General features: G+C 41.8%; 1 protein-coding gene across 2 annotated transcripts in view; it reads right to left on the bottom strand.

The window, feature by feature from the left end:
- VPS8 (VPS8 subunit of CORVET complex) overlaps window positions 1–27,098 on the bottom strand; it is a 388,855-nt gene that overhangs the window by 161,974 nt on the left and 199,783 nt on the right. The window contains exons 32-36 of one of the 2 annotated variants that reach the window (XM_073633432.1): window positions 26,155–26,239; window positions 24,493–24,558; window positions 21,401–21,499; window positions 8,067–8,156; window positions 2,795–2,841 (exon numbers count right to left, since the gene is read on the bottom strand). In XM_073633432.1, the coding sequence (XP_073489533.1) occupies window positions 2,795–2,841; window positions 8,067–8,156; window positions 21,401–21,499; window positions 24,493–24,558; window positions 26,155–26,239 (387 nt within the window). The remainder of the gene's footprint in view (window positions 1–2,794; window positions 2,842–8,066; window positions 8,157–21,400; window positions 21,500–24,492; window positions 24,559–26,154; window positions 26,240–27,098) is intronic. The other variant, XM_073633433.1, reaches the window with a different exon arrangement.

The raw sequence follows: 27,098 nt of genomic DNA, 5'->3' as shown, positions 1-27,098 counted from the left end.
GAAACTAAATTCAATTTGAATCCACTCCAATCACCAATGCAACGTGTAATGCAAAGTGTGAATCCTCCACCCTTGTAGATTAGCCTCTCACCTCACTGCCGTGACCCCTGCATTACCCGTAGGTCTCACCACATGTTTTTCCCTCTCTGGTGATGAAGACACATTGGCGATTGGAGTGGATTCAAATTAGATATTGTTTCCTTTGATATTCTTGGAGATACATTGGACTATTTATTTGGACACACATATATTTTTTGCACAATTGTTTGCACTTTTATCATTTTCTTTTTCCTTTTTTTGCACACATTTTTTGCACAATTGTTTGCAATCTTATTATATGGTGGTTATTTTATGTAAGTTGCGCTACATCATTCTGTATATATTAGTTGTTACAAGCCACACATTTCTGTATGCCGGTTTTCATAAATGTCCACATTGCAGAGTCTGTCCTTGGCATTCAGTATTCTGTCTGCAGTTTATTTGCTGGAAGTACTTATCTGTTTATGTCATCATCTCTCCTGACCATCTCCCTGATTGTCCTCCCAATGCCTGTTATCATGCATGTACCATACTACCAATCTCTTCTTCCGTAAACATTTTCCAGAACCGCTTCTGCTCATATGTTCACACTCATGCCATTTTTTCATTCTGATGCTGCACAGAATGCATATTAAACCACACAGCCAACATGAAAGAGTCTGCAATTCAGTTATTTTAATAAAGGAGTCTGTTTTCATATCCATTTACTGCAGAAAACAGCCAATGAGCCATATCCCATTCCTTAGGTTTATTTATATTTTCCGACTTGAAAAACAGCAGTTGAAAATGGGGGCCTTACAGATCCAGAAAGACTGCATTTTAACAATAATGCATATACAGTTAAATCGCAAGTCCAACCAAACTTTAAATTTTAGGTGGATACAGGCAAAGTTACCAAGTTCTTCCAACATCTTGAAGACCCCCAGGTGAGATCTTTTCAACTGAACTCCACTTTAGGAAGCTGCTGCTGCCACTCTCAGTCAGACTACAGTACTTTCACACTGAGGCGTTTTTCAGGCACTAAAAGGCTAAAAATAGCACCTGTAAAGCACCTGAAAAACGCCTCCCCTGCCTCTCCAGTGTGAAGGCCTTTCACACTGGAGTGGTGCGCTTGCAGGACAGGAAAAAAAGTCCTGCAAGCATCATCTTTGGGGCGTTGGGGGACACCGCTCCTAAAACGCCCCTGCCATTGAAATCAATGGCCAGCGCTGTCGAAGCGCCTGCAAAACGCCTCGGCAGCGGTGCTTTGCAGGTGCTATTAACCCCTTTTCAGCCGTTAGTAGGGGTTAAAAGCGCCGTCGACGCCCGCCCGCCCCAGTGTGAAAGTGCCCTCACAGTGATATATACTCTACTTAATTGGCAATAAGCAGAACACAAAAGGAGCAAGACTCACTTGATATACGAATCACTGCAGGAATTATCCCATTTTCACCTATCTAAAACTGGAATATTAATCCCGGATGGTGATTGCTGATATCTGTTTAAGAATAAAGCTTCGCAGCTGTCTTTGGCGTCACAATACTCTCAGATACTGATTATCACTGACCAAGCACAAAACTTCTTATCATGTCTTCAGGTCTGTGTTACCTCAACACTTCACATTCCTGATATGTGCCTGCTGTACCATGTACTTGCATGAAAAAGTATCCTGTTCTCTTTGTATTGTTTGCTATATGTGAAATCCTTGATGTTTCTGCTACTCCCCTTACTTTTCTATTAAAAACTGATAAAAAATAATTTATAAAAAACGGGAAAAGGGTATATATATATATATATATATATATATATATATATATATATATATATATATATATATATATCTATCTATCTATCTATACAAAAATGTTTTGCCTTTCATTTCCATTTTAAACTGAATGGGTGATTGTTTACAATCACTTTAAAACAAAACTCCAATTTAAAAAAGAATTAAAAATGAAGTACCCACTGCGCTTAAAAAACAAAAAGATGTAGTTTTCTCTGCAATACTTCTCCAGTCTTTTCCAGTGCTGTACCCTGCAGACTCGCTGCTTAGACTAATGCTGCTGGTTCACTCCTGGGCTGAATGACACCCAATCCCTGTATACCCAGGCCTGCACGAACAAGCAACATCATGCCAAACTGGACTCTGAGAATTATGCAGAGACATGCTGCCACCTCACTAGAGGATTACTGTTCTCTGTATCATTTGACACAGAAGAATGTACGAGAGCCTTGCATGTCATATGACCAACCAGAAGAAAGGTATGTATACCGATTTATTAAAAAAAAAAAAAATTAACAGGGGGTTAGAAAAATTAAGGGAGAGCCGGAGGGATCCTGGAGTTGGGTTTTACAGACATTAAATCAACGTAACAGCCATGCAACTAGTATTTTCAAAAGGGGAGGTCACGAACGATGATTTTGTGCCTGCTTTAAATTTTTTTCTTTGCTAAAATACACTTGGAATATCTCTTCTCTTCCATTTCTATAAAATGTGACCATCTGTCTATAATTTCCAAGAAAGCAGATTTTCACATACACAACCACTATTTTTAGAATAATATTATTCATATTTTTTTTTTTTTGTTTGTTTTTTACTGCTTCAGTTTGTGTTTCAGACTTATCACACACAGATATGTAACTGAATAGACTGTTGATGCCTGCTAGTGTTCAGCTGTCGTCACTCATTCATGTTGGAATACTTCAATAAAAAGGACACCAAAATATAGCTTACAGACTTATGTCAGTAATACCGCATGATACATGCACTACAAACCTTGGATCCAAGAGGCTTCTAAGAAACTGGAACAGTAATGATGTTTTCTAAAAATTACAAAAAGACAGAGCGTTTCGTTATAGCCAATGCTGCTGAATGGGACCGAGTAGTTAAACGGAGGCATTAAAAAGAGTCATACAGTAAAAAAATAAAGTTTATAAAAAAAAAATCTGCATAGCACTTGGATGATCTAATAGACTAAGTGTTGTACTGCAGTGAATATAATATCTGCAAAGCTAAATTAACAGTTATGTTTAATAATCTCAGTAATTGTGCTAGAAAATATAAACTATACGCATATAATAAAAAAATGAGCAAGAAAAGAACAGACAATGATTACATTATCATAGGCTTAGGCAACTCTTGGCAGCAGTTGTTGAACAAAAGTTACAGGCACGCTAGCAAGACAGACAAGCCACCTTGGGGCTTTAGATCATAAACATAGGACATAGTTCCTGAAATCTGGAGAATATAAAAAAAAAAGAGCCATTGGCCCTAAGTCAGCTCCCCTTGCTGGACAAAGGTAAAGATGCAGAGAGTATAAAACACAAAAGAGAGGGTTTCACGACCTAGTGCACTACCATAACTAAATTGTATTAATATGAATAAATAAACAGCAAGTGAATTACTCAGACACATGGTATGCATAGGGATATCTATAAAAGCTGATTAGACTGCCACCAGATCTACCATAATCTGCTGATGGCTTGGGAAGACCTAACAGTGTACGGGAATGGCTGATGCGTTTTGAGGATCAAGCCCTCCTTTTTAGAGTCAACCAAAAAGTGAATAGGGCCTGACCCTCAAAACGTGACAGCCGTTCCTGTATGCTATGAGGTCTTCCCATGCCATCAGCATGTTATGGTATATCTGGAGACGGTCTCATAGTTTTTTGTTTTTTTTTGGATATTAGTAGTGGTGCACCAAAATGAAAATTCTGGTGCCGAAACCGAAAAATTAGGATGCACTTAGCCGAAAACCGAAAAGGGTAGTTTTTCACAAAATGTTATCATTTAATTAATGTGGCTGGTGTTTATGCATCAGTGTTGCCAACCAACCAGAATGAAATTTACTGACACAACACCCAAAATGTACTGGCACTTCCAAAAGTTACAAGATTACAGTTTTAAATACAAATTTCAGCATTTAGGCTACAAACATGTACAATATGATTAAAGGTAGATATTTCTTTTTTTATTTTCGATATAGTACATAAGTAGCTCAGGGGCAGGACTCAGGAGGGCAAGAAATTCGAATGGGTAGGCGCACACACACGAAATTGACTCTCACAGTGATATTGACAGCAAGGTGCAGCAGCACAGATGAGGATACCTCACTGACATGTCCCCTCCTGAGTCACAGTGACAGTCTCTTCTCAATGCCAGGTCTCCAGTTCAGTCCAGTACAAACAGCACTGACAGTCTTGCACCCGGCTTGCCTTGCTCCCATCCTGCAGACCCCTACACGAGGCTGCAGCCATTCTGCTCCCTTGAACCATGATCTCACACAACACATTCAGGTACCGCAGCCCAAACACACTGTACTAGGCACTCGGATGGTCTTGGTTGCCTCCGGACCAGAACTGCACATGCGCATTTCTGAGCCGAGCTTCACAGCCATATTTTTTTACTGGCAACCTTTTCCTGTTGCTGCCATTTACTGGCAGGAGAAAAGTTCCCATTTTTTACTGGCTGCCAGTAAAAATACTGACGGTTGGCAACACTGTTTTGCACAGAAGTCAATTTTGCATTGAAGTCAATAGGGGGCATTTTTGCATTAAAGTCAATGGGATGCAGCATGCCATTATCTGCACTTTTTTTTTTCGCTCGGCAAAACGCAGATAATCCTATTTTTGGCTGATAATTTTCAGCGGCCACTATATTAGTGCAGTGATGGCGAACCTTGGCACCCCAGATGTTTTGGATCTACATTTCCCATGATGCTCAACTATACTGCAGAGTGCACGAGCATCATTGGAAATGTAGTTACAAAACATCTGGGGTGCCAAGGTTTGCCATCACTGTATTAGTGCATCCCTAATAGACATGCCTACTCACGGCATGCAATGTTCAGTTATGGTAATGCACTAGGTTGCTTCCTCTATTGCAGGCAGAATTTAAATCATAAATGTTGGTGACTAGGGAGAGCGGTGATTTCACACGATTGATCATATGACATTGCACAGATCTAGCAATTGGCTGCTAGGCCCCACCACCCTCACAGAGGAGGAGGTCACATGCCCTCCATACCTGGAAGCATAGGAAGGAGTCCTTTGGGCTGGGGGAGTTTGCACTACATAAAATTAGGAATATGCGTTACCGGTCTGACAGACAGCAGTGTGTAAATTTCAAAAACTTTCTTATATTGAATTATATAAATCCTTTGGCCAGTAAAACAATAAATACATATGCATCCTAGAGTGTATTTAGACGTTTGACTGTAGTTCTGCTTTAGAAAAAAAAATGCTTTCTAATGAGACCTAGGCTGTTTTATAAACCAAAAGGATCAGTGTTAAAAGTGTTACCTACTTTATATGGGATTCTATTTTGCATATAAAGGAGCTAGCATCACATCTAAACAAAAAGATTTGTTTCTTTAGAAAGGGCAAACACTGGAAATGCAGCAGATGACTGACCATCAGATGGCAAGTTACAGAGACGAGTCATTTGAAGGTTTCTGCACTGAAGGTCACAGTGAAGGAAACCTGGCTTTCTTAAGATTGTGCTAATGAACTCATTAAGTGTCTGCCAGCAGAGATGATTCGATTGAAATGGTTAGAGGTGTGCGACTATAGACAGGAAGCGCAGGATGGTAAATACATGTCCCAGCTTTCATCTCTCATCAAACGCGAGGCAGAAAAATGCTGGTATCAGTGCTTTTTAGCAGCTAGTCCTATTCCCTATTCTCATGGTACAGAAAACTGCAGATTCATGCAATAGAAAAGATGCCAGTAAAGTCTTCTCAGAGAGCCCTGGGTTTTGATTAATATTACACTGGGACATTTATAGTCACATGAATCCAGCCTAATATATTATCAGTAGTTTTTATTCAATGTGGACAACCCTAGACAAAGACAAACGTTTTCAAGCATTTTAATGGCCAGTGCCTGTCTGGGAAATGCATCTCTTTGTACATCCTTATGTTAGTTTTACCCAGACAATGCAGGCTGATTTACTCTAAAAAATGAAAATTCCTGTCTCTGAGGCTAGTTACTTCTCTATGGGTCTCAGCCCTATTGCTGAATACATTTATAAATTATTTTGTTTAAACATTTTCCACACCATGATACTATCAAATAGTAAATAATTAATATATACTTTGTGATTTCTTCTCTGTCCTCTTCACTGCACTGTTTGGAGGAATAATTAAATGTCCAGATCACTCTTCCTGTTTCAGATTCAGTGCTTCCTGGATCACCCCATTGCAGAATATACAGAAGTGACAATGGTGATTCACTGTCCAGAGAGCATGCTGGAGGTAGAGAGCTGACATATGTAGCTGCATGCTGAGCCAGGATATAGATGTGATAACTGTCTGCCTGTGCAATGTGGCAGGGAAGTGTAAATCATGAGGTTTGTGAAACAGTTACAAATCCCTTGGTAAATAAAAGTGATTCCAGGGGACACAACACACACGTCAAAAGTATTGTGATGCCTGCCTTTACACGCACATGACCTTTAATGACATCCCAGCCTTAGTCCGTAGGTTTCAATATTGAGCTGGCCCACCCTTATGCAGCTATAACAGCTTCAACTCTTCTGGGAAGGCTGTCCACAAGGTTTCGGAATGTATATATATTGGAATGTTTGTTCATTCTTCCAGAAGCGCATTTGTAAGGTCAGGCACTGATGTGGACGAGAAGGCCTGGCTCGCAGTGTCCGCTCTAATTCATTCCAAAGGTGTTCTATTGGGTTGAGGTCAGGACTCTTTGCAGGCCAGTCAAGTTCCTCCACCCCAAACTTGCTCATCCATGTCTTTATGGACCTTGCTTTGTGCACTGGTGCGCAGACATGTTGGAACAGGAAGAGGCCATCCCCAAACTGTTCCCACAAAGTTGAGAGCATGAAAATGTCTTGGTATGCTGACGCCTTAAGAGTTCCCTTCACTGGAACTAAGCGGCAGCTGCACAGAGAAGGCTGTTTTACCTTAATGCATAGGTAGAAGGTAAGAAACCTTGCACCCTTAGAACCACTTTAAAGTGCTCACTTTATATGTCTATACACTAATATACGAATACACTATATAGACATAAGTCTGGGGACACATGACTATCACACCTATGTATGAGTTTGTTGGACACCTCATTCCAAAGTCAATTTAACTTATATGAAGTTAATCCCCTCCCCTCTCCTGTGTGCCCATATTTCCACAAGATTTTGGAGTGTTTATGGGGAAATTTGTGCACATTCAGCCAAAAGAGTATTCATTAGGTCCAGTACTCATGCTGAGAAGGCTTGGGTTGCTTCATCCTGCAAACTTTCAATAGGGCTGAGGTCAGGGCTCTGTGTAGACCATTCAATCAATTGAAGATGTACTTTGAATTCATACAATAATGAGTTCACTTGATATGTAATTTTGTTACTGTCAGGTCTGAGTTTAGCCCTTCCTTCTCTAATCTGGCTGCTCAGCTGTCAGCTAATTGCCAGCTCTATCTCTCCACAGTGACTCACCTGTTGATGATATCCTGCTCGTCAGTGCTGCCTATATAAGCCGTCCAGCCCAGATGATCTCTGCCTTCGTCTTGGTCACATCTCTAGAGACGCTCTCCTGTGTTCCTGTTAAAGGCTTGCTTGGCTGACATTCCTTCTGGCTCCAGATCCTACTTGCTGTTCTACTACGCTCATCTCTGTCTCCCTGACGTTTTGGCTTGTCTGACTATCCGTTCCGGTTCCTGAACTCTGGCTATGTTATGACTACGTTTACGCTGTTTACCTTTTTTTATTATTATTATTATTAAACAAATGTGATTTAACTGTACTTCTGTCTTGGTCTGATTCATGGTTTCTGACAGTTACCTTATTTGCAGATGCAAAATATTATAAATTGCTTCTTCATAATTAAGAATACTATACATTTCAATTAGATTGTATACTTTAATATAAGAATGATTCTAATAACAGGAACACAGGAACAAAAAAGAATCCAATATTTCAAAGAATTATATATATATATATATATATATATATATATATATATATATATATATATATATATATAAAACGTAGCTCAAATATTGGTGGGAATGAAACACTCTTGTTGATAAATATATTACCTGGAGCTTTTCAAGAACCTCACTTAGCTGCTCACCAAAGTGAGTGCACACCAGGTCAGCTGCTTTACTTGGACTTAGTGCTACCAGCTCCTAGATGCCAAAGAAAGTAAACACATAATGAAAAGTTATGTAACAACAAAATACAGACTAATGTCTAATAAAACAAGAAAAACTATCTACAGCCTACAGTGCTGTGAAAAAGTATTTGCCACTTCCTGATTTTTTTCATTTTCTTGCATATTTGCCACACTTAAATGATTCAGATAATCAAACAAATTTAAATATTACACAAAGATAACCTGAGATAACCAGAGTAAATACAAAATGCAGTTTTTAAATGATGATTTCATTTATTAAGGGAAAAAAAGCCGTCAAAACCCGCCTGGCCCTATGTGAAAAGGTAATTGCCCCCTAAACCTAATACCTGGTTGTGCCAGCCTTAGCGGCAACAATTGCAATTAAGTGTTTGCGATAACTGGCAATGAGTCTTTCACATTGCTGATGAGAAATTTTGGCCCACTCTTCTTTGCAGATATAAATGTAAAATGTGACATCCTAGGCCAGTCATGGCGAACCTTGGCCCCCCAGATGTTTTGGAACTACATTTCCCATGATGCTCATACACTCTGCAGTGTAGTTGAACATCATGGGAAATGTAGTTCCAAAACATCTGGGGGGCCAAGGTTCTCCATCACTGCCCTAGGCCACCATCCGTGTTCTATAGGTAAGTAGAAAGCTAGAGAAAATCAGACCATATAGGTCCATGTTTGGGCCTATATACAGTGCCTTGAAAAAGTATTCACACCCCTTGAAATTTTCCACATTTTGTCATGTTACAACCAAAAACGTAAATGTATTTTATTGGGATTTTATGTGATAGACCAACACAAAAGTGGGACATAATTATGAAGTGGAATAAAAATGATAAATGGTTTTCAAATGGTTTTACAAATAAATATCTGACATGTGGCATGCATTTATCGTCAGCCCCCTTTGCTCTGATACCCGAGTGCGATTGCACGTGGTCTGCAAGTGCACGTGGGCGGCGAGTACCTGTGTATTGTCTTGTTGAGTAACTGTGTGTTGTATAGTTGAGTATTAGTATCAGGAAGCTAGTTGTTAGGTAATTTAGACAGGGTATAATCCCCAATTCTCATTAAATTAGTAAGTACGATGCCCGGCGGGTGTGGAGATGCGTTGTACATCGGTGTACATCTTGCGGCATGTATGCGTTCCTTGATCATCTGATTGAGGGCGAACACTGCAGTGCAAAATGTAAGCACATTGTTTCCCTGGAAGCCCAGGTTCTGAATCTAGGGAAGCAGCTGTCAGCACTGAGAAGACCCTCCATACTAAAGGAGAGCTGGGAACGCACCTGTCAGGGGCCAGCAAAAGGGCAGGTGGAGACAAAGAGGTGCAGGCATTAGAAACGAGTAGATGGGTGACAGTTGGTGAAGATAGAGGGGGAAGTGCCAGGGAGGCTAATCCTGGGCTGGAGCATCCCAATAAGTACGCTCCATTGAGTGACATTGGTGAAACAGGTCAGGGCCAGCACTGCTGGAGCTGAGGGACTCTCCTAGCCACCAGAGGAAGAACTCCTCCAGTGAGAGTGGGGGGGAAGCAAAGGGAAAGGATAGACAGGTTCTGGTGGTAAGGGACTCAATTCTTAGAAGGACAGAGAGGGCAATCTGTGACAAAGACCTGAAGTGCCGAACTGTATGCTGTCTACCGGGTGCTCGGGTTCCGCTAATCACGGATCTGGTGGACAGATTACTAGGGGCTGGGGAAGACCCAGCTGTCTTGGTGCACGTTGGCACCAATGACAAAGTCCGAGGCAGATGGAGTGTCCTGGAGTGTCTTAAAGAACGATTTTAGGGACTTAGGAGCTAAATTGAGGAAAAGGACATCCAAGGTAGTATTCTCTGGAATACTACCGGTACCTCAAGTCACACCAGAAAGGCAAAGGGAGATTAGGGAAGTAAACAAGTGGCTGAGGAGCTGGTGTAGTAAGGAGGGGTTTGGGTTCCTGGAGAACTGGGCCAACTTCTCAGTCGGTCACCAGTTCTATAGAAGGGACGGACTGCACCTAAATGAGGAGGGTGCAGATCTGCTGGGAGTAAAGATGGCCAAAAAGTTAGAGGGGTTTTTAAATTAGGTGACGGGGGGGAGGGTCCAGAGGTAGAGATAGTCAGAAATGAACATATTCTAGAGGGTAGTATTGGGGGCATTAGTGGTAGGTTGACTAAAGCACATAAACCCGAGTTAAGTATAGTAACAAGTCCTATTTGCAATCTCAGAACACCCAATAAGAGGATAGTATGCGACCAGTCTAAACTACATGGCATGTTCACCAATGCAAGGAGCCTGGCGGACAAGATGGGTGAACTAGAGATACTGTTGAACGAGGAGGATTTAGATTTCGTGGGAATTTCAGAGACTAATTCAACAGTTCTCATGATTGGCTGGCAACCATTCAAGGGTATTCCCTTTATCGCAGGGATAGAGGGAGTAAAAAAAGGGAGAGGGGTATGCCTATATATCAAGAATAATGTACAAGTGAATGTGAGAGATGACATCAATAAGGGAGCTAGGGAGGAGGTGGAATCCTTATGGGTAGAGCTCCAAAGGGATGAAGCTAAGGGGAAAATAATACTGGGAGTATGCTATAGGCCCCCTAACCTGAGGGAGGAGGGGGAGATGGACCTCCTATCACAATTTGGATTAGCAGCAAGGATGGGAATTGTTATCATAATGGGGGATTTTAATTATCCAGACATAGCCTGGGAGGAGGGAACCACACATTAGTCTAAGGCTCGCCAGTTCCTAAATGTCTTGCAGGACAATTTCATGGGTCAGATGGTAGATGCACCAACTAGAAACAAGGCATTACTAAATTTACTGATTACCAACAATACAGACCTGATCACGGATGTGGAAATATAGGGCAATTTAGGAAACAGCGATCAAAGGTCAATTGGCTTCAGTATAAATCAAAAAATTGGAAACACAAGGGTGACACATAGACACTGAATTTCCAAAGAGCCAACTTCCCTAAACTACAAACCTTGCTAGAAGATATAAATTGGGATAAAATCTTAGAAACAAAGAACACGGAGGAAAGATGGGTTTGCTTTAAATAAGGGCATTAGCCAATGCATCCCATTGGGAAATAAATTTAAAAAGAGCGAACAAAAGTCCTGGGATGGCTTAACTCCAATGTAAAAATAAATATAAAAGCAAAGGAGAAGGCCTTCAAAAAATACAAGGCTGAGGGATCATTATCAGCATTCAGACTTTACAAAGAATGCAACAAGATATGTAAGGGTGCAATTAGGGCGGCTAAGATAGAACACGAAAGACACATTGCGGAGGAGAGCAAAAAAAAAATCCCAAGAAATTCTTTAAGTATATAAACAGTTAAAAAAGGGAGGACAGACCATATTGGCCCCATAAAGAATGAGGAAGGACATCTGGTTACAAAGGATGAGGAGATGGCGAAGGTACTGAATTTATTGTTCTCCTCAGTCTTCACGAGGGAATCGGGGGCTTCAGTAACCAAAACGGTAGTGTTTGTCCTCATGACACATCACAGGAAGCAACCTCATGGCTAACAGAGGACAGAGTTAGAAACAGACTTGGGAAACTTAATAAATTAATTAATAAATAAATCACCGGGACCAGATGGGATGCACCCGATTGTACTTAGGGAACTCAGTCAAGTAATTGCCAGACCATTGTTCCTAATTTTTACTGACAGTCTACTGACTGGAATTGTACCAGCTTATTGGAGAAAAGCCAATGTAGCACCAATATTTAAAAAAGGGCCAAAATACATCCCTGGGAATTACAGACCAGTTAGCCTAACATTAATAGTATACAAGATCTTGGAGGATATGATAAGGGACTATATACATAATTTTAATAATTAAAACGGTATCATTAACAGTAATCAGCATGGATTCATGGAGAATCGTTCTTGCTAAACCAGTCTATTAACCTTCTTTGAGGAGGTGAGCTGCCAGCTAGATAAAGGAAGGCCTGTAAACGTGGTGTATCTGGATTTTGCAAAAGCATTTGACACAGTTCCCCATAAACGTTGACTGTACAAAGTAAGGTCAGTTGGCATGGACCATAGAGTAAGTACATGGATTGAAAAACTGGCTACAAGGGTGAGTTCAGAAGGTGGTGATAAATGGGGAATACTCGGAATGGTAAGGGGTGGGAAGTGGGGTCCCCCAGGGTTCTGGTTTGAGACCAATCCTGTTTAATTTGTTCATAAACGACCTGGAGGATGGGGTAAAACTGTTTAATCTCTGTATTTGTGGACGACACTAAGCTAAGCAGGGCAATAACTTCTCAGCAGGATGTGGAAATCTTGCAAGAAGATCTGAACAAATTAATGGGGTGGGCAACGACATGGCAAATGACTTTCATGACTAAGCCTATTTCTGACATTTGTTGCTTGCAAGTTAAAATCTGTATTTTTAGCTAGAAAATTACTTAGAACCCCCAAACAATATATATATGTGAAAGAGGATGTTATGCCGAGTAAATAGATATCAAACATGTCATGCTTTGAAATTGCGCACACTCGTGGAATGGCGACAAACTTCAGTACCTAAAAATCTCCATAGGCGGTGTTTTAAAAAAAATAACGGTTACCAGGTTAGAGTTACAGAGGAGGTCTAGTGCTAGAATTATTGCTCTCACTCTGCCGATCGTGGCGATACCTCACATGTGTGATTTGAACACCGTTTACATAGGCGGGCGTGACTTACATGGGCGTTTTCTTTGCTGCACGAGCTCACGGGGGCGTTTTAAAAAACTATTTTTTTTTCTTTCTTATTTATTTTTTTACATTGTCACTTCTAAAAAAAAGAATTTGATCACTTTTATTGCTGTCACAAGGAATGTATACATCCCTTGTGACAGTAATAAGTGGTGACAGGTACTCTTTATGGAGGGATCGGGGGTCTAAAATACCCCAAATCCCTCCTTTGCACTTCAAAGTATTCAGATCGCCAAAAACAACAATTCTGAATACTGTCGTTTTTTAAAAAATGGCGCCATTGGCAGCCGAGTAAACCGGAAGTGACAATGTGACGTCGCTTCCATGTTTACAGAAAGACGACTGGAAGAAGCCATTTCCGGCTTCGTTCCAACCTTACTCTATCCGGCGGAAGTGCCGTATCATGTCTCGGGTCTCCCAGTGGCATGGGAGGCCCGGGAAGAGCGGCGGAAGGGGGGGGACGTCCCCTCTCGCTCAAAGCCACATCGGTTGTTATTCCTGAAGAGCTGACCGCCCGGTCTAAAAAACGTCATCATCCCGGTATAACCCCCTGAGAGCCGAGGCCACATATGTGCCCACGGTCGACGGGAAGGAGGCAATGTAGAAAAATGTAAAATAATGAATTTGGGTGGCAAAATATGAATGCAATCTACTTTTTATGGGATGAACCTCTTTGGGAATCTAGGATGGAAAAGGACCTGGGGGTCCTAGTAGATGATAGGCTCAGCAATGGCATGTAATACCAAGCTGCTGCTAACAATGCAAACAGAATATTGGCATGCATTTAAAAGGGGATTAACTCCAGGGATGAAGTGATAATTCTCCCACTCTACAAGACTTTGGTCCGGCCTCACCTGGAGTATGCTATCCAGTTCTGGGCACCAGTCCTCAGGAAGGATGTTGTCAGGGCTGGGCTCAGCCCTTCCTTCTCTGAGCTGTCGGCTAATTGCCAGCTCCTTTCTCTGACTCAGAGACTCAGCTGTTGTTGATCTGCTCGTCAGTCTTGCCTACTTAAAGCCGTCCAGCTCACTTCATCTCTGCCTTCGCCTTTGGTCACATCTCAGAGACTTTTCTCCTGCAATCCTGTTGAAGACTTGCTTGGCTGACGTCCCTTCTGGCTCCTGATCCTGCTTGCTGTACTACTACGTTGATCTCTGGCTCTCTGACATTGGCATTGGCTGACTACCTGATCTGGTTACTGAACTCTGGCTATGTATTGACCACGCTTACCCTGTTTACATTTTTATTATTATTAAACAAGTGTAATTAACTGTACTTCTGTCTCAGTTCAGAGACTACGAGAGAACAATCTCTATTATGAATTGGAAAAGTGCGAATTCCATTGTGAACAGGTGAAATTCCTGGGCTATGTCATTTCCACTGCTGGTTTTGCGATGGACCCAGAGAAACTTTCAGCGGTCCTACAGTGGCCCCGACCCGTGGGTTTACGTCCTCTGCAGCATTTTCTTGGCTTTGCCAACTATTATAGGAAGTTTATTCGTAACTTCTTGTCTCTGTTCAAGCCCCTGACTGATATGACCAGGAAAGATGGCAACCCACAGAGTTGGTCTCCGGAGTCCATTAAGGCCTTTGAGAGTCAAGGTTGCCTTTGTTTCTGCTCCTGTGTTGACACACCCTGATCCTATGTTGCCTTTCATACTAGAAGTTGATGCTTCAGAGACTGGAGTTGGCTCCTTTCTGTCTCAACATCTTAACTCTGAGTGCGCTATGCATCCGTGTGGCTACTTTTCCAAGAAATTGTCACCAGCGGAGTGCAATTATGAGATTGGTGACAGAGAGCTGTTAGAGATCATTTTAGCCCTGAAAGAATGGAGACATCTCCTTGAAAGTACCACTGTGCCGGTTCTCATTCTTACTGACCATAAGAATCTCACATTCTTGTCTGAGGCTAAGCGCCTCTCTCCCAGAAGGGCGCGATGGGCTCTTTTCTTGTCGAGTTTTAATTACATTGTCTCTTTCTTACCCGGTACTAAGAATGTAAGGGCTGACGCCTTGTCACAACAATTTTCTTCCACTTCCAAGATTGAGTCGGTTCCTGTGATTCCTCTAGATTGTATTCTGGCTACGGTTCGCACCAGTCTTACTTCTTTGGGTGACAAAAATTCTTGCTGCTCAGGTCGATGCTCCTCCCGAGAAACCTTGTGACCGCTGCGTTGTTCCCGAGAGTCTCCATACTGCCGTGCTCCAGACTTACCATTCTCCCAAGGCTGCTGGCCACCCTGGAAAGAATCAACTCTTTTGGGCCATTTCCCAGCAATTATGGTGACCTAGTCTACGTGCCTTCGTAGCTGCCTATTCCGTGTGTGCTCAGAGTAAGACTCCACGACACCTTCCAGTGGGCCTCCTACAACCCATACCCAATGGAGAGAGGCCCTGGACCCACCTGTCTATGGATTTCATTATGAAGTTACCCAACTCCCAGGGCAACACAGTTATCCTCTTGGTGGTTGACCGGTTCTCGAAAATGTTGCATTGTATTCCACTCAAGAAGTTGCCTACTTCTAAGGAACTGGCTTCTATTTTTGCTTGGGAGATCTTCCGCTTACATGGGCTACCCAAGAAGATTGTCTCAGACAGGGGTAGTCAGTTTGTGTCCCAGTTCTGGCAAGCCTTTTGTGCACAGTTGGCTATTGAGCTTGCTTTCTCCTCTGCATATCACCCGTAGTCTAATGGGGCCACAGAACGAGCCAATCAGTCCTTGGAGTAATTCCTATGTTGCTATATTTCTGACCGTCATAACAACTGGTCAGACCTCTTACCGTGGGCGGAGTTTGCTCACAATAGTGCCTTGAATTCAGCTTCCCGTTTGTCCCAGTTTATGGTGTACTATGGTTTCCAACCTTCCGTGTTGCCTGCCTCGTTTGTTCCGCAGAGTATTCCTGCGTTAGAGGAGCATCTCCGTTGTCTTCATTCCACTTGGGCTTTGCGACATGCTAACGATAGGTACAGACTCCATGCTGACCGCAGACGCCTGCCTGTGCCTTCCTACCAGGTTGGGGACAGAGTTTGGCTGTAGTCTTGCAACCTCCGACTTCGTGTTCCTTCTTTGAAGTTCGCACCTCAGTTTATTGGGCCTTTCCGTATCCTTCGCAGGATTAACCCAGTGGCTTACGCAATGGACCTTCCTCCTAGTATGTGCATCTCTAATGTGTTTCATGATTCCTTATTGAAACCTTTGGTCTGCAACCGCTTTACCACCTCGGTGCCACGTCCTCACCCTATACAGGTTGAGAACCATGAGGAGTATGAAGTACAATCCATTGTTGACTCCCGTAGGTTCCGTGGGCACATACAGTACCTGGTGCATTGGAAGGGGTACGGTCCGGAGGAACGCTCTTGGGTCTCATCCTCGGACGTACATGCCCCTGTCCTCCTCCGTGATTTCCATAGATGTTTTCCCCTCAAGCCCGGGGGTCCTCCGAGGGGGAGGGGTCGTTGAGGAGGGGGTACTGTCAGGGCTGGGCTCAGCCCTTCCTTCTCTGAGTTGGCCGCTCAGCTGTCAGCTAATTGCCAGCTCCTTTCTCTCCACAGTGACTCAGCTGTTGTTGATCTGCTCATCAGTCCTGCCTACTTAACGGCATCCAGCTCGCTTCATCTTTGCCTCCGCCTCTGGTCACATCTCAGAAACTTTTCTCCTGCGTTCCTGTTGAAGACTTGCTCGGCTGACGTCCCTTCTGGCTCCTAATCCTGCTTGCTGTACTAATACGTTGATCTCTGGCTCTCTGACATTAGCTAAATACCCGATCTGGTTACTGAACTCTGGCTATGTATTGACCACGCTTACTCTGTTTACCTTTTTATTATTATTAAACAAGTGTGATTAACTGTACTTCTGTCTCGGTCTGCTTCATGGTTTCTGACAGATGTGCTGGAAATGGAGCAAGTAAAGAGAAGGCCAACAAAGCTAATAAAGGGTCTGGAGGATAGTAGTTATGAGGAAAGGTTGCGAGCACTGAACTTATTCTCTCTGGAGAAGAGACGCTTGAGAGGGGATATGATTTCAATTTACAAATACCATACTGGTGACCCCACAATAGGGATAAAACTTTTTCACGGAAGGGAGTTTAATAAGACATGTGGCCACTCATTAAAATTAGAAGACAAACTGCGTAGAGGGTTCTTTACTGTAAGGGCGGCAAGGATGTGGAATTCCCTTTCACAGGCGGTGGTTTCAGCGCGGGGCATCAATTAAAAAAACTATTAGATAAGTAACTGAACGACTGAAACATACAGGGATATACAATGTAATACTGACATATAATCACACACATAAGTTGGACTTGATGAACTTGTGTCTTTTTTCAACCTCACCTACTATGTAACTATGTAACCCCCTCACTAAAATCTAGTGGAACCAATTGCCTTCAGAAGTAACCTAATTAGTAAATGGAGTCCACCTGTGTGTACTGAATCTCAGTATAAATACAGCTGTTCTGTGAAGCCCTCAGAGGTTTGTTAGAGAACCTTAGTGAACAAACAGCATCATGAAGGCCAAACAACACACCAGACAGATCAGGGATAAAGTTGTGGAGAAGTTTAAAGCAGGGTTAGGTTATAAAAAAATATCTCCAGCTTTGAACAACTCACTGAGCACTGTTCAATCCATCATCCGAAAATGGAAAGAGTACAGCACAACTGCAAACCTACCAAGACATGGCTGTCCAGCTAAATGGACAGGCCGGGCAAGGAGAGTATTAATCAGAGAAGCAGCTAAGAGGCCCATGGTAACTCTGGAGGAGATCCACAGCTCAGGTGGGAGAGTCTGTCCACAGGACAACTATTAGTCACGCACTTCACAAATCTGGCGTTTATGGAAGAGTGGCAAGAAGGAAGCCATTGTTGAAAGAAAGGCATAAGAAGTCCCATTTGCAGTTTGCGAGAAGCCATGTGGGGGACACAGCAAACATGTGGAAGAAGGTGCTCTGGTCAGATGAGACCAAAATTGAACATTTTGGCCTAAAAGCAAAATGCTATGTGTGGCAGAAAACTAACATTGCACATCACCCTAAACAGTGAATGGTGGTGGCATTTTGTGGGGATGTTTTTCTTCAGCAGGGACAGGGAAGCTGGTCAGAGTTGTTGGGAAGATGGGTAGAGCCAAATACAGGGCAATCTTAGAAGAAAACCTGTTAGAGTCTGGAAAAGACCTGAGACTGGGGTGGAGGTTCACCTTCTAGCAGGACAACAACCCTAAATATACAGCCAGAGCTACAATGGATACATAGGATGAGCTGTGATTGGACACAGCTGATCACATGGTAATTAGCCTACGTCATGGGCTCATTACAGTGACTGACTGACACACCTCACCAACGATTGCCGCACTGCGCGCTCTAGCGGCCTATCCTGCTGGATATCATATGACTCCCAGTCAGGATAATGCAATCTCTTTCCAGCCGTCATTCTGCTATATGGCGGCGGGAAGTGGTTAAGGTCATGCCACAGCATCTCAATTGGATTTAAAAGGAGAAGTCCACTCAAAGCTCGTTTGGCTGTACTTCTCCTATGGGTCACAGGAGTGCAATTCGTTTTGCACTCCATTGACCCGTTTTCAGCTGAAATCCGCTCTCTGCTGACATCAGCAATGTCAGTCCAGGCACCGCATCATCCCGACAATGGAAGTCTAGATCCACCAGGTGCCTGGACTGACACCCGTCTCAGCGAGCCGCTGAGAAGCTGAGACGGCCGCACCGCTCCCTCCACAGATCATCGCTCCAATGAGCGTGGCGGGAGATGAGCAGAGAGTGGTGTTCGATCGCTCAGTTTTCAGTGCAGAGGCGCCAGGGGAAAGATGCATCACCGGACCGTTGCTGCATCCACCTAGGCAAGTATGAATCTAAAAAAAAAAAAAATTCCTTTACTTCTCTTTTAAATCCGAACGTTGACTAGGCCACTCCAAAACCTTTATTTTGTTTTGTTTTTTAGCCATTCAAAGGTGGCTGGTGTGTTTTGAATCATTGTCCAGCTGGATGACCCATGTATGCTTTAGGTTGAGGCCACAAACTGATGGCAGGATATACTCCTTCAGGATTTTCTGGTAGAGTGCAGAATTTATGGTTCCATCAAATATGGCAAGTTGTCCAGGTCCTAAAGCAGTCCCAGGTATCACAATACCACCCCCATGTTTGACTGTTGGTATGATGTTGGAAATGCTGTGTTAGTTTTATGCCAGATGTAACGGGATGCACACCTTCCTAAAAGTTCCAAAACTTTTGTCTCATCAGTGCACAGAATATTTGCCCAAAGGTCTTGGACATAATCAAGATGTTTTTTGGCAAATGTGAGACAAGTCTTTGTGTTCTTTGGTTAGCAGTGGCTTTTGCCTTTGAACTCTCCCATGGATGCTATTTTTGTCCAGTCTCTTTCTTACCATTGAATTGTGAATACTGACCTTAACTGAGGAGAGTGAGGCCTGCAGTTCTTTAGATGTTGTTCTGGGTTCTTTTATGACCTCCTGGATGAGAAGTCATCATGCTCTTGGAGTAATTTTGGTAGGCCGGCCACTCCTGCGAAGGTGCACCACTGTTCCAAATTTTCTCCATTTGTGGATAATGGCTCTCACCGTGGCTAGCTGGGGTCCCAAAGCCATAGAAATTGGCTTTATAATCCTTTCCAGACTGATACGTCAATTACTTTGTTTCTCATTTATTCTTGAATTTCCTAAGATCGTTGCATTATGTTTTCTTTTTGAGATCTTTTAGCGTGCTCATTTGGCTGTACTTGTGTGGATTACAGGAGTGCAGTTCATTCTGCACTCCTGTGACCCGTTTTCAGCAGAAAGCAGGCCCACAGTGACTCGTGCACGAAACGACATACAGGTACGTCGTTTTGCGCAATAGGGCCGCCCTGCCGCAGTATATATGCGGTGGGCAGTCCTTAAGTGGTTAAAGAGTAATTCCACTTATGAGGAAAAACCAAACAACCTCCTCTGGATGATAAATGTACATTGCAGGGATTTTAACAAACTTTGTTGTAGAGTCCTACCTGTTTCTACTCTGAAGGAATAACTGTTTGTACTCTTATGTCTTCTAGATACCGATTGTGTACGAGAGTGATATTTTCATTATTGATCAGCTGATGCACTTGCATTGTCCTAATGAGGAAAACTGCAGGTCCTGAATTCCTTTAGAAGGAATTAACCCTTTTTTTTTTTGCTGCAAAGAATGCCTAGAGTCGGACTTGTATATTAGTACAGACCACTAGGAAAATCAGTGAGCCAGTCACACAAGCAATCTGGGGGTGTTCCGTACACTAACTTTGGACAGAAGACCTCCAGGTTGCCATATTGCAATGAATTTTACAGAAAAATATAGAGGCTGCAGATTGAAAAGGAAAGGTAATTTTTAGGAACATCCAATTACAATATGGCTTGTCTAGCAATTGTGTATGCTATACTTGCTATTTTATTTCCCATGAAAGTGGAGTTACCCTTTAAGTATGACATGACCATCAGCAAAGTAATTGATTTTTTTAAACATCTTCATTTCTGTTCATTTCGGCACAAACAAATGCCTGGTATAAGGAGCTTGAATATGCATATTTAAAGTGGAAGTCCAGGATTGATCTAAAACTGCTCCCAAACCCTTTCTAAATCCTATTCTAACTACCCTGTAAAAGGTAAATACATATACTTACCTATTCTGAGGGTGCTTCGGTCCAGTCACATGATCTCCCCAGCGGCTGGCTTCACAGGAAAGGGGAGATCACCAACAACGGCTTCAATGCCTGTGAGGTGACATCACCCATAGACTTAACAAGGGGCATCCGTTGTCGGCTGTCGCTCCTCGTCCCCAGCCGACTACTGGAAGCCGATCATGTAGCGCCCTCAGAATAGGTAAGTATAAATGTTTTCTTTTACTGGATAGTTATAATAGGATTAGAAAGGGAGTGGGAGCAGTTTTAGATTTAGTCAGATTGATCATGCAGTCGACTGACGTCTCTCAGCCAAGCACTGGAAAGATCCCGACTAATATTGGGATCCACCCAGTGGCTTGGACTGGAAGCTGGCTCCGTCTTTCAGCAAGCCGCTCCCTGTTCAGCTGAGTCTTAAGCCTGGTGAATATGATGAGAATATCAGAGGAATGATTGTCCGTTTTTTTTGTATGCTAGTCCCACATCGAAAACAAATAGGTTACTAGAGTTACAAACATTCTCATAAAACAGAATACAACTTCCCACAATTATTTAATGTATTGTATTCTTTCGTTTCCAATCATGTGCAGTCTTGATCGGCTCTCGAAAGCGGTGTACCAACGATCAGATTATCATACGATCGCTCTAAAAGCGGTATTTTTTGTCCAATTTTCTCATCGTGTGTACTAGACATTAGAGGCAGCGGTGGACCGAAGGCTGCATCCATCTAGGCGAGTATGAATGTTTATTTTTATTTTTTAATTCCCATACTTCGCTTTTAGGCTTTGTATTTCATTCTACTTCAACTATAAATCACAAGATCTATTTTCACATAGTAATTTGATTAACTTCACACCCTTCCCCATAGAAACAGACTATTTATACATCATACCTCCATATGTTTCATAACTTTATCCCATGTTGCCTGTTTTTCCTCAGGACTGTAGCCCGGGATTGAAAGAATGTTGTGAATATAATTAAAGATTTCGTGCTATAACAAAAAAAAAAAAAAAAAAAAAGGTAATATACAAAAGGAAATAGTTAGGTGGCATACACAAAAATAATTACAGATATAAATTTAAAGGGGTTTTCCAGTTTCAACAAGATGGAGCCCATTGTATCTTGAAGCATAACAGCAACAGTTCTAAGCAAAAAGTTCATTTCCAAGGTGTGCCATAGCCATAGGTTTCCAGGCCAGACTGTTATGATAATAAAACCTTTCTTGTTGAAAGTAAAAACATAATTAAAAAAAAGGCAGAACATATTTTAATGTATCATGAAACTAATTTCACTTAGAAGATTTGGAAAAAACAAGGCAACTTAGAGCTTTTGATGGAAGACCAAAAAAACATCCAGTCCAGGTATTAAACCGAAAAGCAAACATATTGCAGCTTACCAATTTTTTTAGGGGTTCTATCTTTTATTTTCACCTAGTGATCTGGCCAGTAAGTCTGTTGTTTTTCAACAGAACAAGCTCTCCTGCAAATGTATCAGTTAAAGAGTGTTGAGACAAATCATTTAACACTGACAGGTTTGCTTACAATGATCAACTTTTATTTATTTCTGTAAAACCTTTATCTCAAAAGGAATAAACATTGTTACCGTAACTGCTTGTGTAACTGCACTGTGAGCTGGCATTTGATTTCAATTTGTTAGTGTGTCTAAATCTGCTAGTTCATCTAACACTACTCCTCCCCCCCAGACTGACAATGCTGCTGTCTGCTGTGCCCCCTGTGCTCCGTCATCCAGAATGGGTGCACTCTAATACAGGAGGTGTGTTACTGGCCAGATCATCAGTGGAAAACAGAGGGGGAAAAAAGCCTAAAAAAAGAACACTAATGCAGCCACCACCAGATCACAATATATTACATTTATGGTTTGTGGTTTAATACCGCTTTATTTACAATCACCAAGAAAATGTTGACTCTGCAGCTTTAACTTCTGGAATATTATTTTTGTAAATAGGCACAAAGAAAGGAAAGTTAATTTTTTCTTAGGAAAATGCACAAAATCTCTATAACTTATTAAAAAAAAAGAATGCGTCAGAGAGCTTGCCAATTTACAAGCAGCAAAATTTTCTTAGCACAGGCTTGCAAGCTAGTGGAAGAAACCTACTTTCCGGTTTTAAAATATAAATAAAAACCGAGATCTCAGCTGCAAACGTGTATACACATGAGCAAAACAGAGACCACTATTAAGATGCTTCTACAAGTGTAGTCCTACTAAGATTTATAAGACTGCCAACACTGATGGCATAGCTAAAAATGTACTTACTTTAGTATTTTCTATATATGTTTTAAAGTAGTTGTAAACAATAACTGAATGAGATCTACTTTGGTAGAGTAGTGTGTATAATATACAACTACCATGCTTTTAACCACTTCAGCCCCAGAGGAATTTACCCCCTTCCTGACCAGAGCGTTTTTTGCGATTCGGCACTGTGTCGCTTTAGCTGACAATTGCGCGGTCGTGCGACGTGGCTCCCAAACAAAATTGACGTCCTTTTTTCCCCACAAATAGAGCTTTCTTTTGATGGTATTTGATCATCTCTGTGGTTTTTATTTTTTGCGCTATAAACAAAAAACTAGCGACAATTTTTTAAAAAACGCATTATTTTTTACTTTTTGCTATAATAAATATCCCCAAAAAATATTTAAAAAAACATTTTTTTCCCTCAGTTTAGGCCGATACGTATTCTACATATTTTTGGTTAAAAAAAAATCGCAATAAGCGTTTATTGATTGGTTTGCGCAAAAGTTATAACGTTTACAAAATAGGGGAAAGTTTTATGGCATTTTTATTATTAATGTTTTTTCACTGGCAGTGAAGGGGTTAACCACTAGGGGGCAGTGTAAGGGCTAAGTATGTCCTGGGGAGTGTTTCTAACTGTGGGGGGGGCGTGGCTACGTGTGACATGTCACTGATCTCTGCTCCAGATCACAGGGAGCAGAGATCAGTGACACGGTCACTAGGCAGAACTGGGAGATGCTTGTTTACATTAGCATCTTCCCGTTCGTCCCCTCCGTGAGGTGATCGGGGGTATCCCCGCGGCAATCAAGTCCACGGGACCCGCGACCCGACTCACGGAGCTCCCGTCCGGTGTGCGTGCAATGGCATGGCGGCAAATTTAAAGGGACATACGGGTATGCCCATTTGCCCAGCCATGCCATTCTGCCGACGTACATCGGCATGCGCAGGTCGGGAACCGGTTAATAAAATACTTGTTTCACCTTTTTTTCATCCGTTGTTGCTGATGTTCTGTGGCCTCCTGGTGGATACTTCCTATCCTAATTTTTACATTTTTGTGTACTGTGTGCTCAAAACAACCACTTGTAGCTTCCACTAGAAGCCGTACGACAGGGTGACAATGCAGGAGCAAAATTGGTAAACAAGGACAAGGAGTGTTATCATCCTGTAACAGGAAGTGCCTAAACAACAACTTTAATAGTAGAATCGCTAAGCACTTATTAAGTTAAAGCTGCAGACTTAATATTGAAAATATTGATTTTTGAAATATTATTAACATTTTAGGGATTATATGAGATTTTGGTGATTGGCTATTTATACTGTATACATTAAAGCATAACTAAAGGCAAAACGTTTTCTTTTTTATAGTTTTGGATAAAGTGGAGAGGGATTAGAACACCTGTGAGTTTTTACTGCTGTCTGTGCCCCTGTTAGGGAGATTCACCCTCTCTATTGTTACCAAAACTGAAAGTAAAAGAAAAAATCTTAAGTTTTGGGTTGACATAATAGAGGGGAAATCCTCCAATGGGAATAATAGTTCTGGTGACACCCCAGGATTTCCCCCTTTTGGAGGAATTTCCTCTCACTTCCTGTTTTGGCTATGGAAGGAAGTGTAGAGAAATCTCACTTATGGGAAAAAAAATACTGAGAAGGGTTATAACCCTCCATTGCCCTATCCAAAAAAAAAAAAAAAAAAAAGCTTTGCCTTTAGTTCTACTTTAATATCTATAATCTCACAGACTGAAGTTCATCCAAACATGCAGAGCCATCTTCATAGTAGTGGTTGGTTTTCACGTGAACCTGCTAACATAGGTATAAAAAGAGGTTGTTTGATTTAGATTTTGGAAACAGTTGTTAAATTAGGTCCCTTGCTAACAAGCAAAGCTAAGGGCTTTTTCAAATGTGTGGCAAAGAGGTGGTAAAAGCAGGAAGTTCAGTCACCGTCTACTCCAGTCTACTCCCTCCCCAATGTCCACCTGAAGAAGTAGATACAGCTGCTCAGGGATCTACACTTACTTTGGTTGCAATACTTTGCTTAGTGGCCCCTGCAAAAAACTAAGCGGCATGCCGCATTCAGTGGGCACCACTGCCGCATATTGTGTCCCATTTAAGTGAATGAGGCCATGCCGCTTCCACCCAGCAACTGCTGACAATGCCTGCAGTTGCAGCATGGTAAGGCAGCATTTTCAGAGTTAAAACAGGTGGTGGGGAAGCAACATTCTCACCGAGTGTCCAAAAAACCACAGAGGGCCAGCAAGGGCTGCGGCATGTATTTATTTATAACATAGTTTTTACCACAACTTTCTCCAAGGATTTGTTCATGTTTCCAAGAAAAATGGAAGAAAGCTGTTGGAATCTTTATAAATATGCCCTTAAATGCTGGGAAATATAAGTAATGTAATCAATAGTAGACCTTTGGAGGACTTGTTCTTGAAGGAAAACATTGGATTACTGTTAGCCAGCATCTGTAAATTAGCCAGCATCTGTAAATTCCAAGTTCCAAAGAGAATTCTAACAGATCCATAGTCTGAACAGGATAATAAATGCACTACAGAAACAAATGCATACCTGTGCAGACTAGGAAATTAATTCAGCAAAAAAAGAAAAGAAAAAAACTATCACAGACATCATTACACATTGCTTGTTCTCACAAGACATGCAAGGCAGAATACTGAAATTTGCCTGTACCAGAACCTGAGATTAAAGTGGAAGCTGTGCTTTAAGACCTCCCTCCTCCTGTGCCACATTGGCCAGGTCATTTTTTTGGGACGAGGGGGAGGGAGCAGATACCTAGTTTTGACAGGTACCTGCTTCCACTTCCGCTTCCGCTCAGATCGCCTAGGCCAGTGATGGCGAACCTTGGCACCCCAGATGTTTTAGAACTACATTTCCCATGATGCTCAAGCACTTTGCACTGTAATTAAGCATCATGGGAAATGTAGTTCCAAAATATCTGGGGTGCCAAGGTTCGCCTAGGCAAAGTTCTCCTCTCCCCCTCCCTCCCTGCAGCCTTCTGGGAAACGTCACAGAAGACCGTTGGACCATTCACACAGCACGGCGCTGTTCATGCATGTGCAGTGGGCAGCCGGCTGTGAAGATGCAAAGAGCACAGCCGGCTGCCCACAGTTAAGATGTGGGTGCTGGAAACCCGAAGGCTAGGGACAGGTAAGTGTCCTGTTATTAAAAGTCAGCAGCTATAGGATTTGTAGCTGCTGACTAACATATTTTTTCCCCCAGACTGGAGAACCACTCTCATTAGCAGGTAAGGATCTATTTTCTCTGTTACTACATAGAGGGGTCAGATTCAGCAGATTTTAATAGAAAACCTTTTAAATGAGTGTGAAAAATGCCTATTATTCAAAAAGTAATCAACAGTCAGGAAAAGAATGTATGTGATACCTTTCTTATTGGGTCTTGTAAATAGCAGTCTATAATTTTGTCATATAGGTGCTTCCTCTCGTACATAAACTCACAGATCTGATAGCTGCACATAGAAGAATAAAATAAGTACATTGTGAAATGTTTTGCCCTGGACTTCATCTGTTATTTTAATTATATATATATATATATATATATATATATATATATATATATATATATATAGTATATATTTTTGTGGATAAATTGTAATGAACATATTTTGTCCATTTAAAATCTAACTGGGAATCAATTGATTACCCCATTATGTTTATTTTCACCCACATGCATGTTCCTATGTAAATGTTTGATCATATTACCCTACTGCATTTGTGCACGCATCCTAAAATGTAGGTTTAAGCGTAAATATTACTAAGTGGTTCTGAATGGCTTAACAGAATCTAAGCCAGGGAATAAGTCTTGGATCTAGTACACATGCACATGTTGGCTTTTCATATGTGCTGTACTGGTTGGTTCTTTAGAGAATAGTAACCACAGGAACGTCAATAATAATGAATGTGGCATGTTATGTTCTCTTTCCTCTGTGACCATCAAAGCATTACGGTTTGTATGGGAGCTGAGCCACAAATACTACTTCTGTTATGTGTTAATCTTCACTTTTAGGTTTCTGAACAAAGTAATCCTCAGAGCACAAGTGTCCATGAAAAAAATTCCTAAGCTTGTATTTACGCATTGGTATCTAACCAGGTTACACTGCAATGAAATGTGTTTGATGCACTACGAGAGTACTTCACCTGCCTAGAGGTCAGATCACAATTTCTGTATGCATAGAAAATCTTTAATATAATGGGAGAAATAGTGCAAGCAGAGATTAAATCCTTTAACATATGCTTTTCTTGTATATGTAAGTTCTCAACCTTTGCTTGTGTTGTTGCAGTGTGCTTATAGAGTGTCAAGAGAAACAG

Source organism: Aquarana catesbeiana, linkage group LG06, assembly GCF_042186555.1.
Source record: "Aquarana catesbeiana isolate 2022-GZ linkage group LG06, ASM4218655v1, whole genome shotgun sequence".
Classification (NCBI taxonomy): domain Eukaryota; kingdom Metazoa; phylum Chordata; class Amphibia; order Anura; family Ranidae; genus Aquarana; species Aquarana catesbeiana.
The sequence above is the reverse complement of the archived record's forward strand: the minus strand, read 5'-3'. Positions and strand labels throughout refer to the sequence as shown.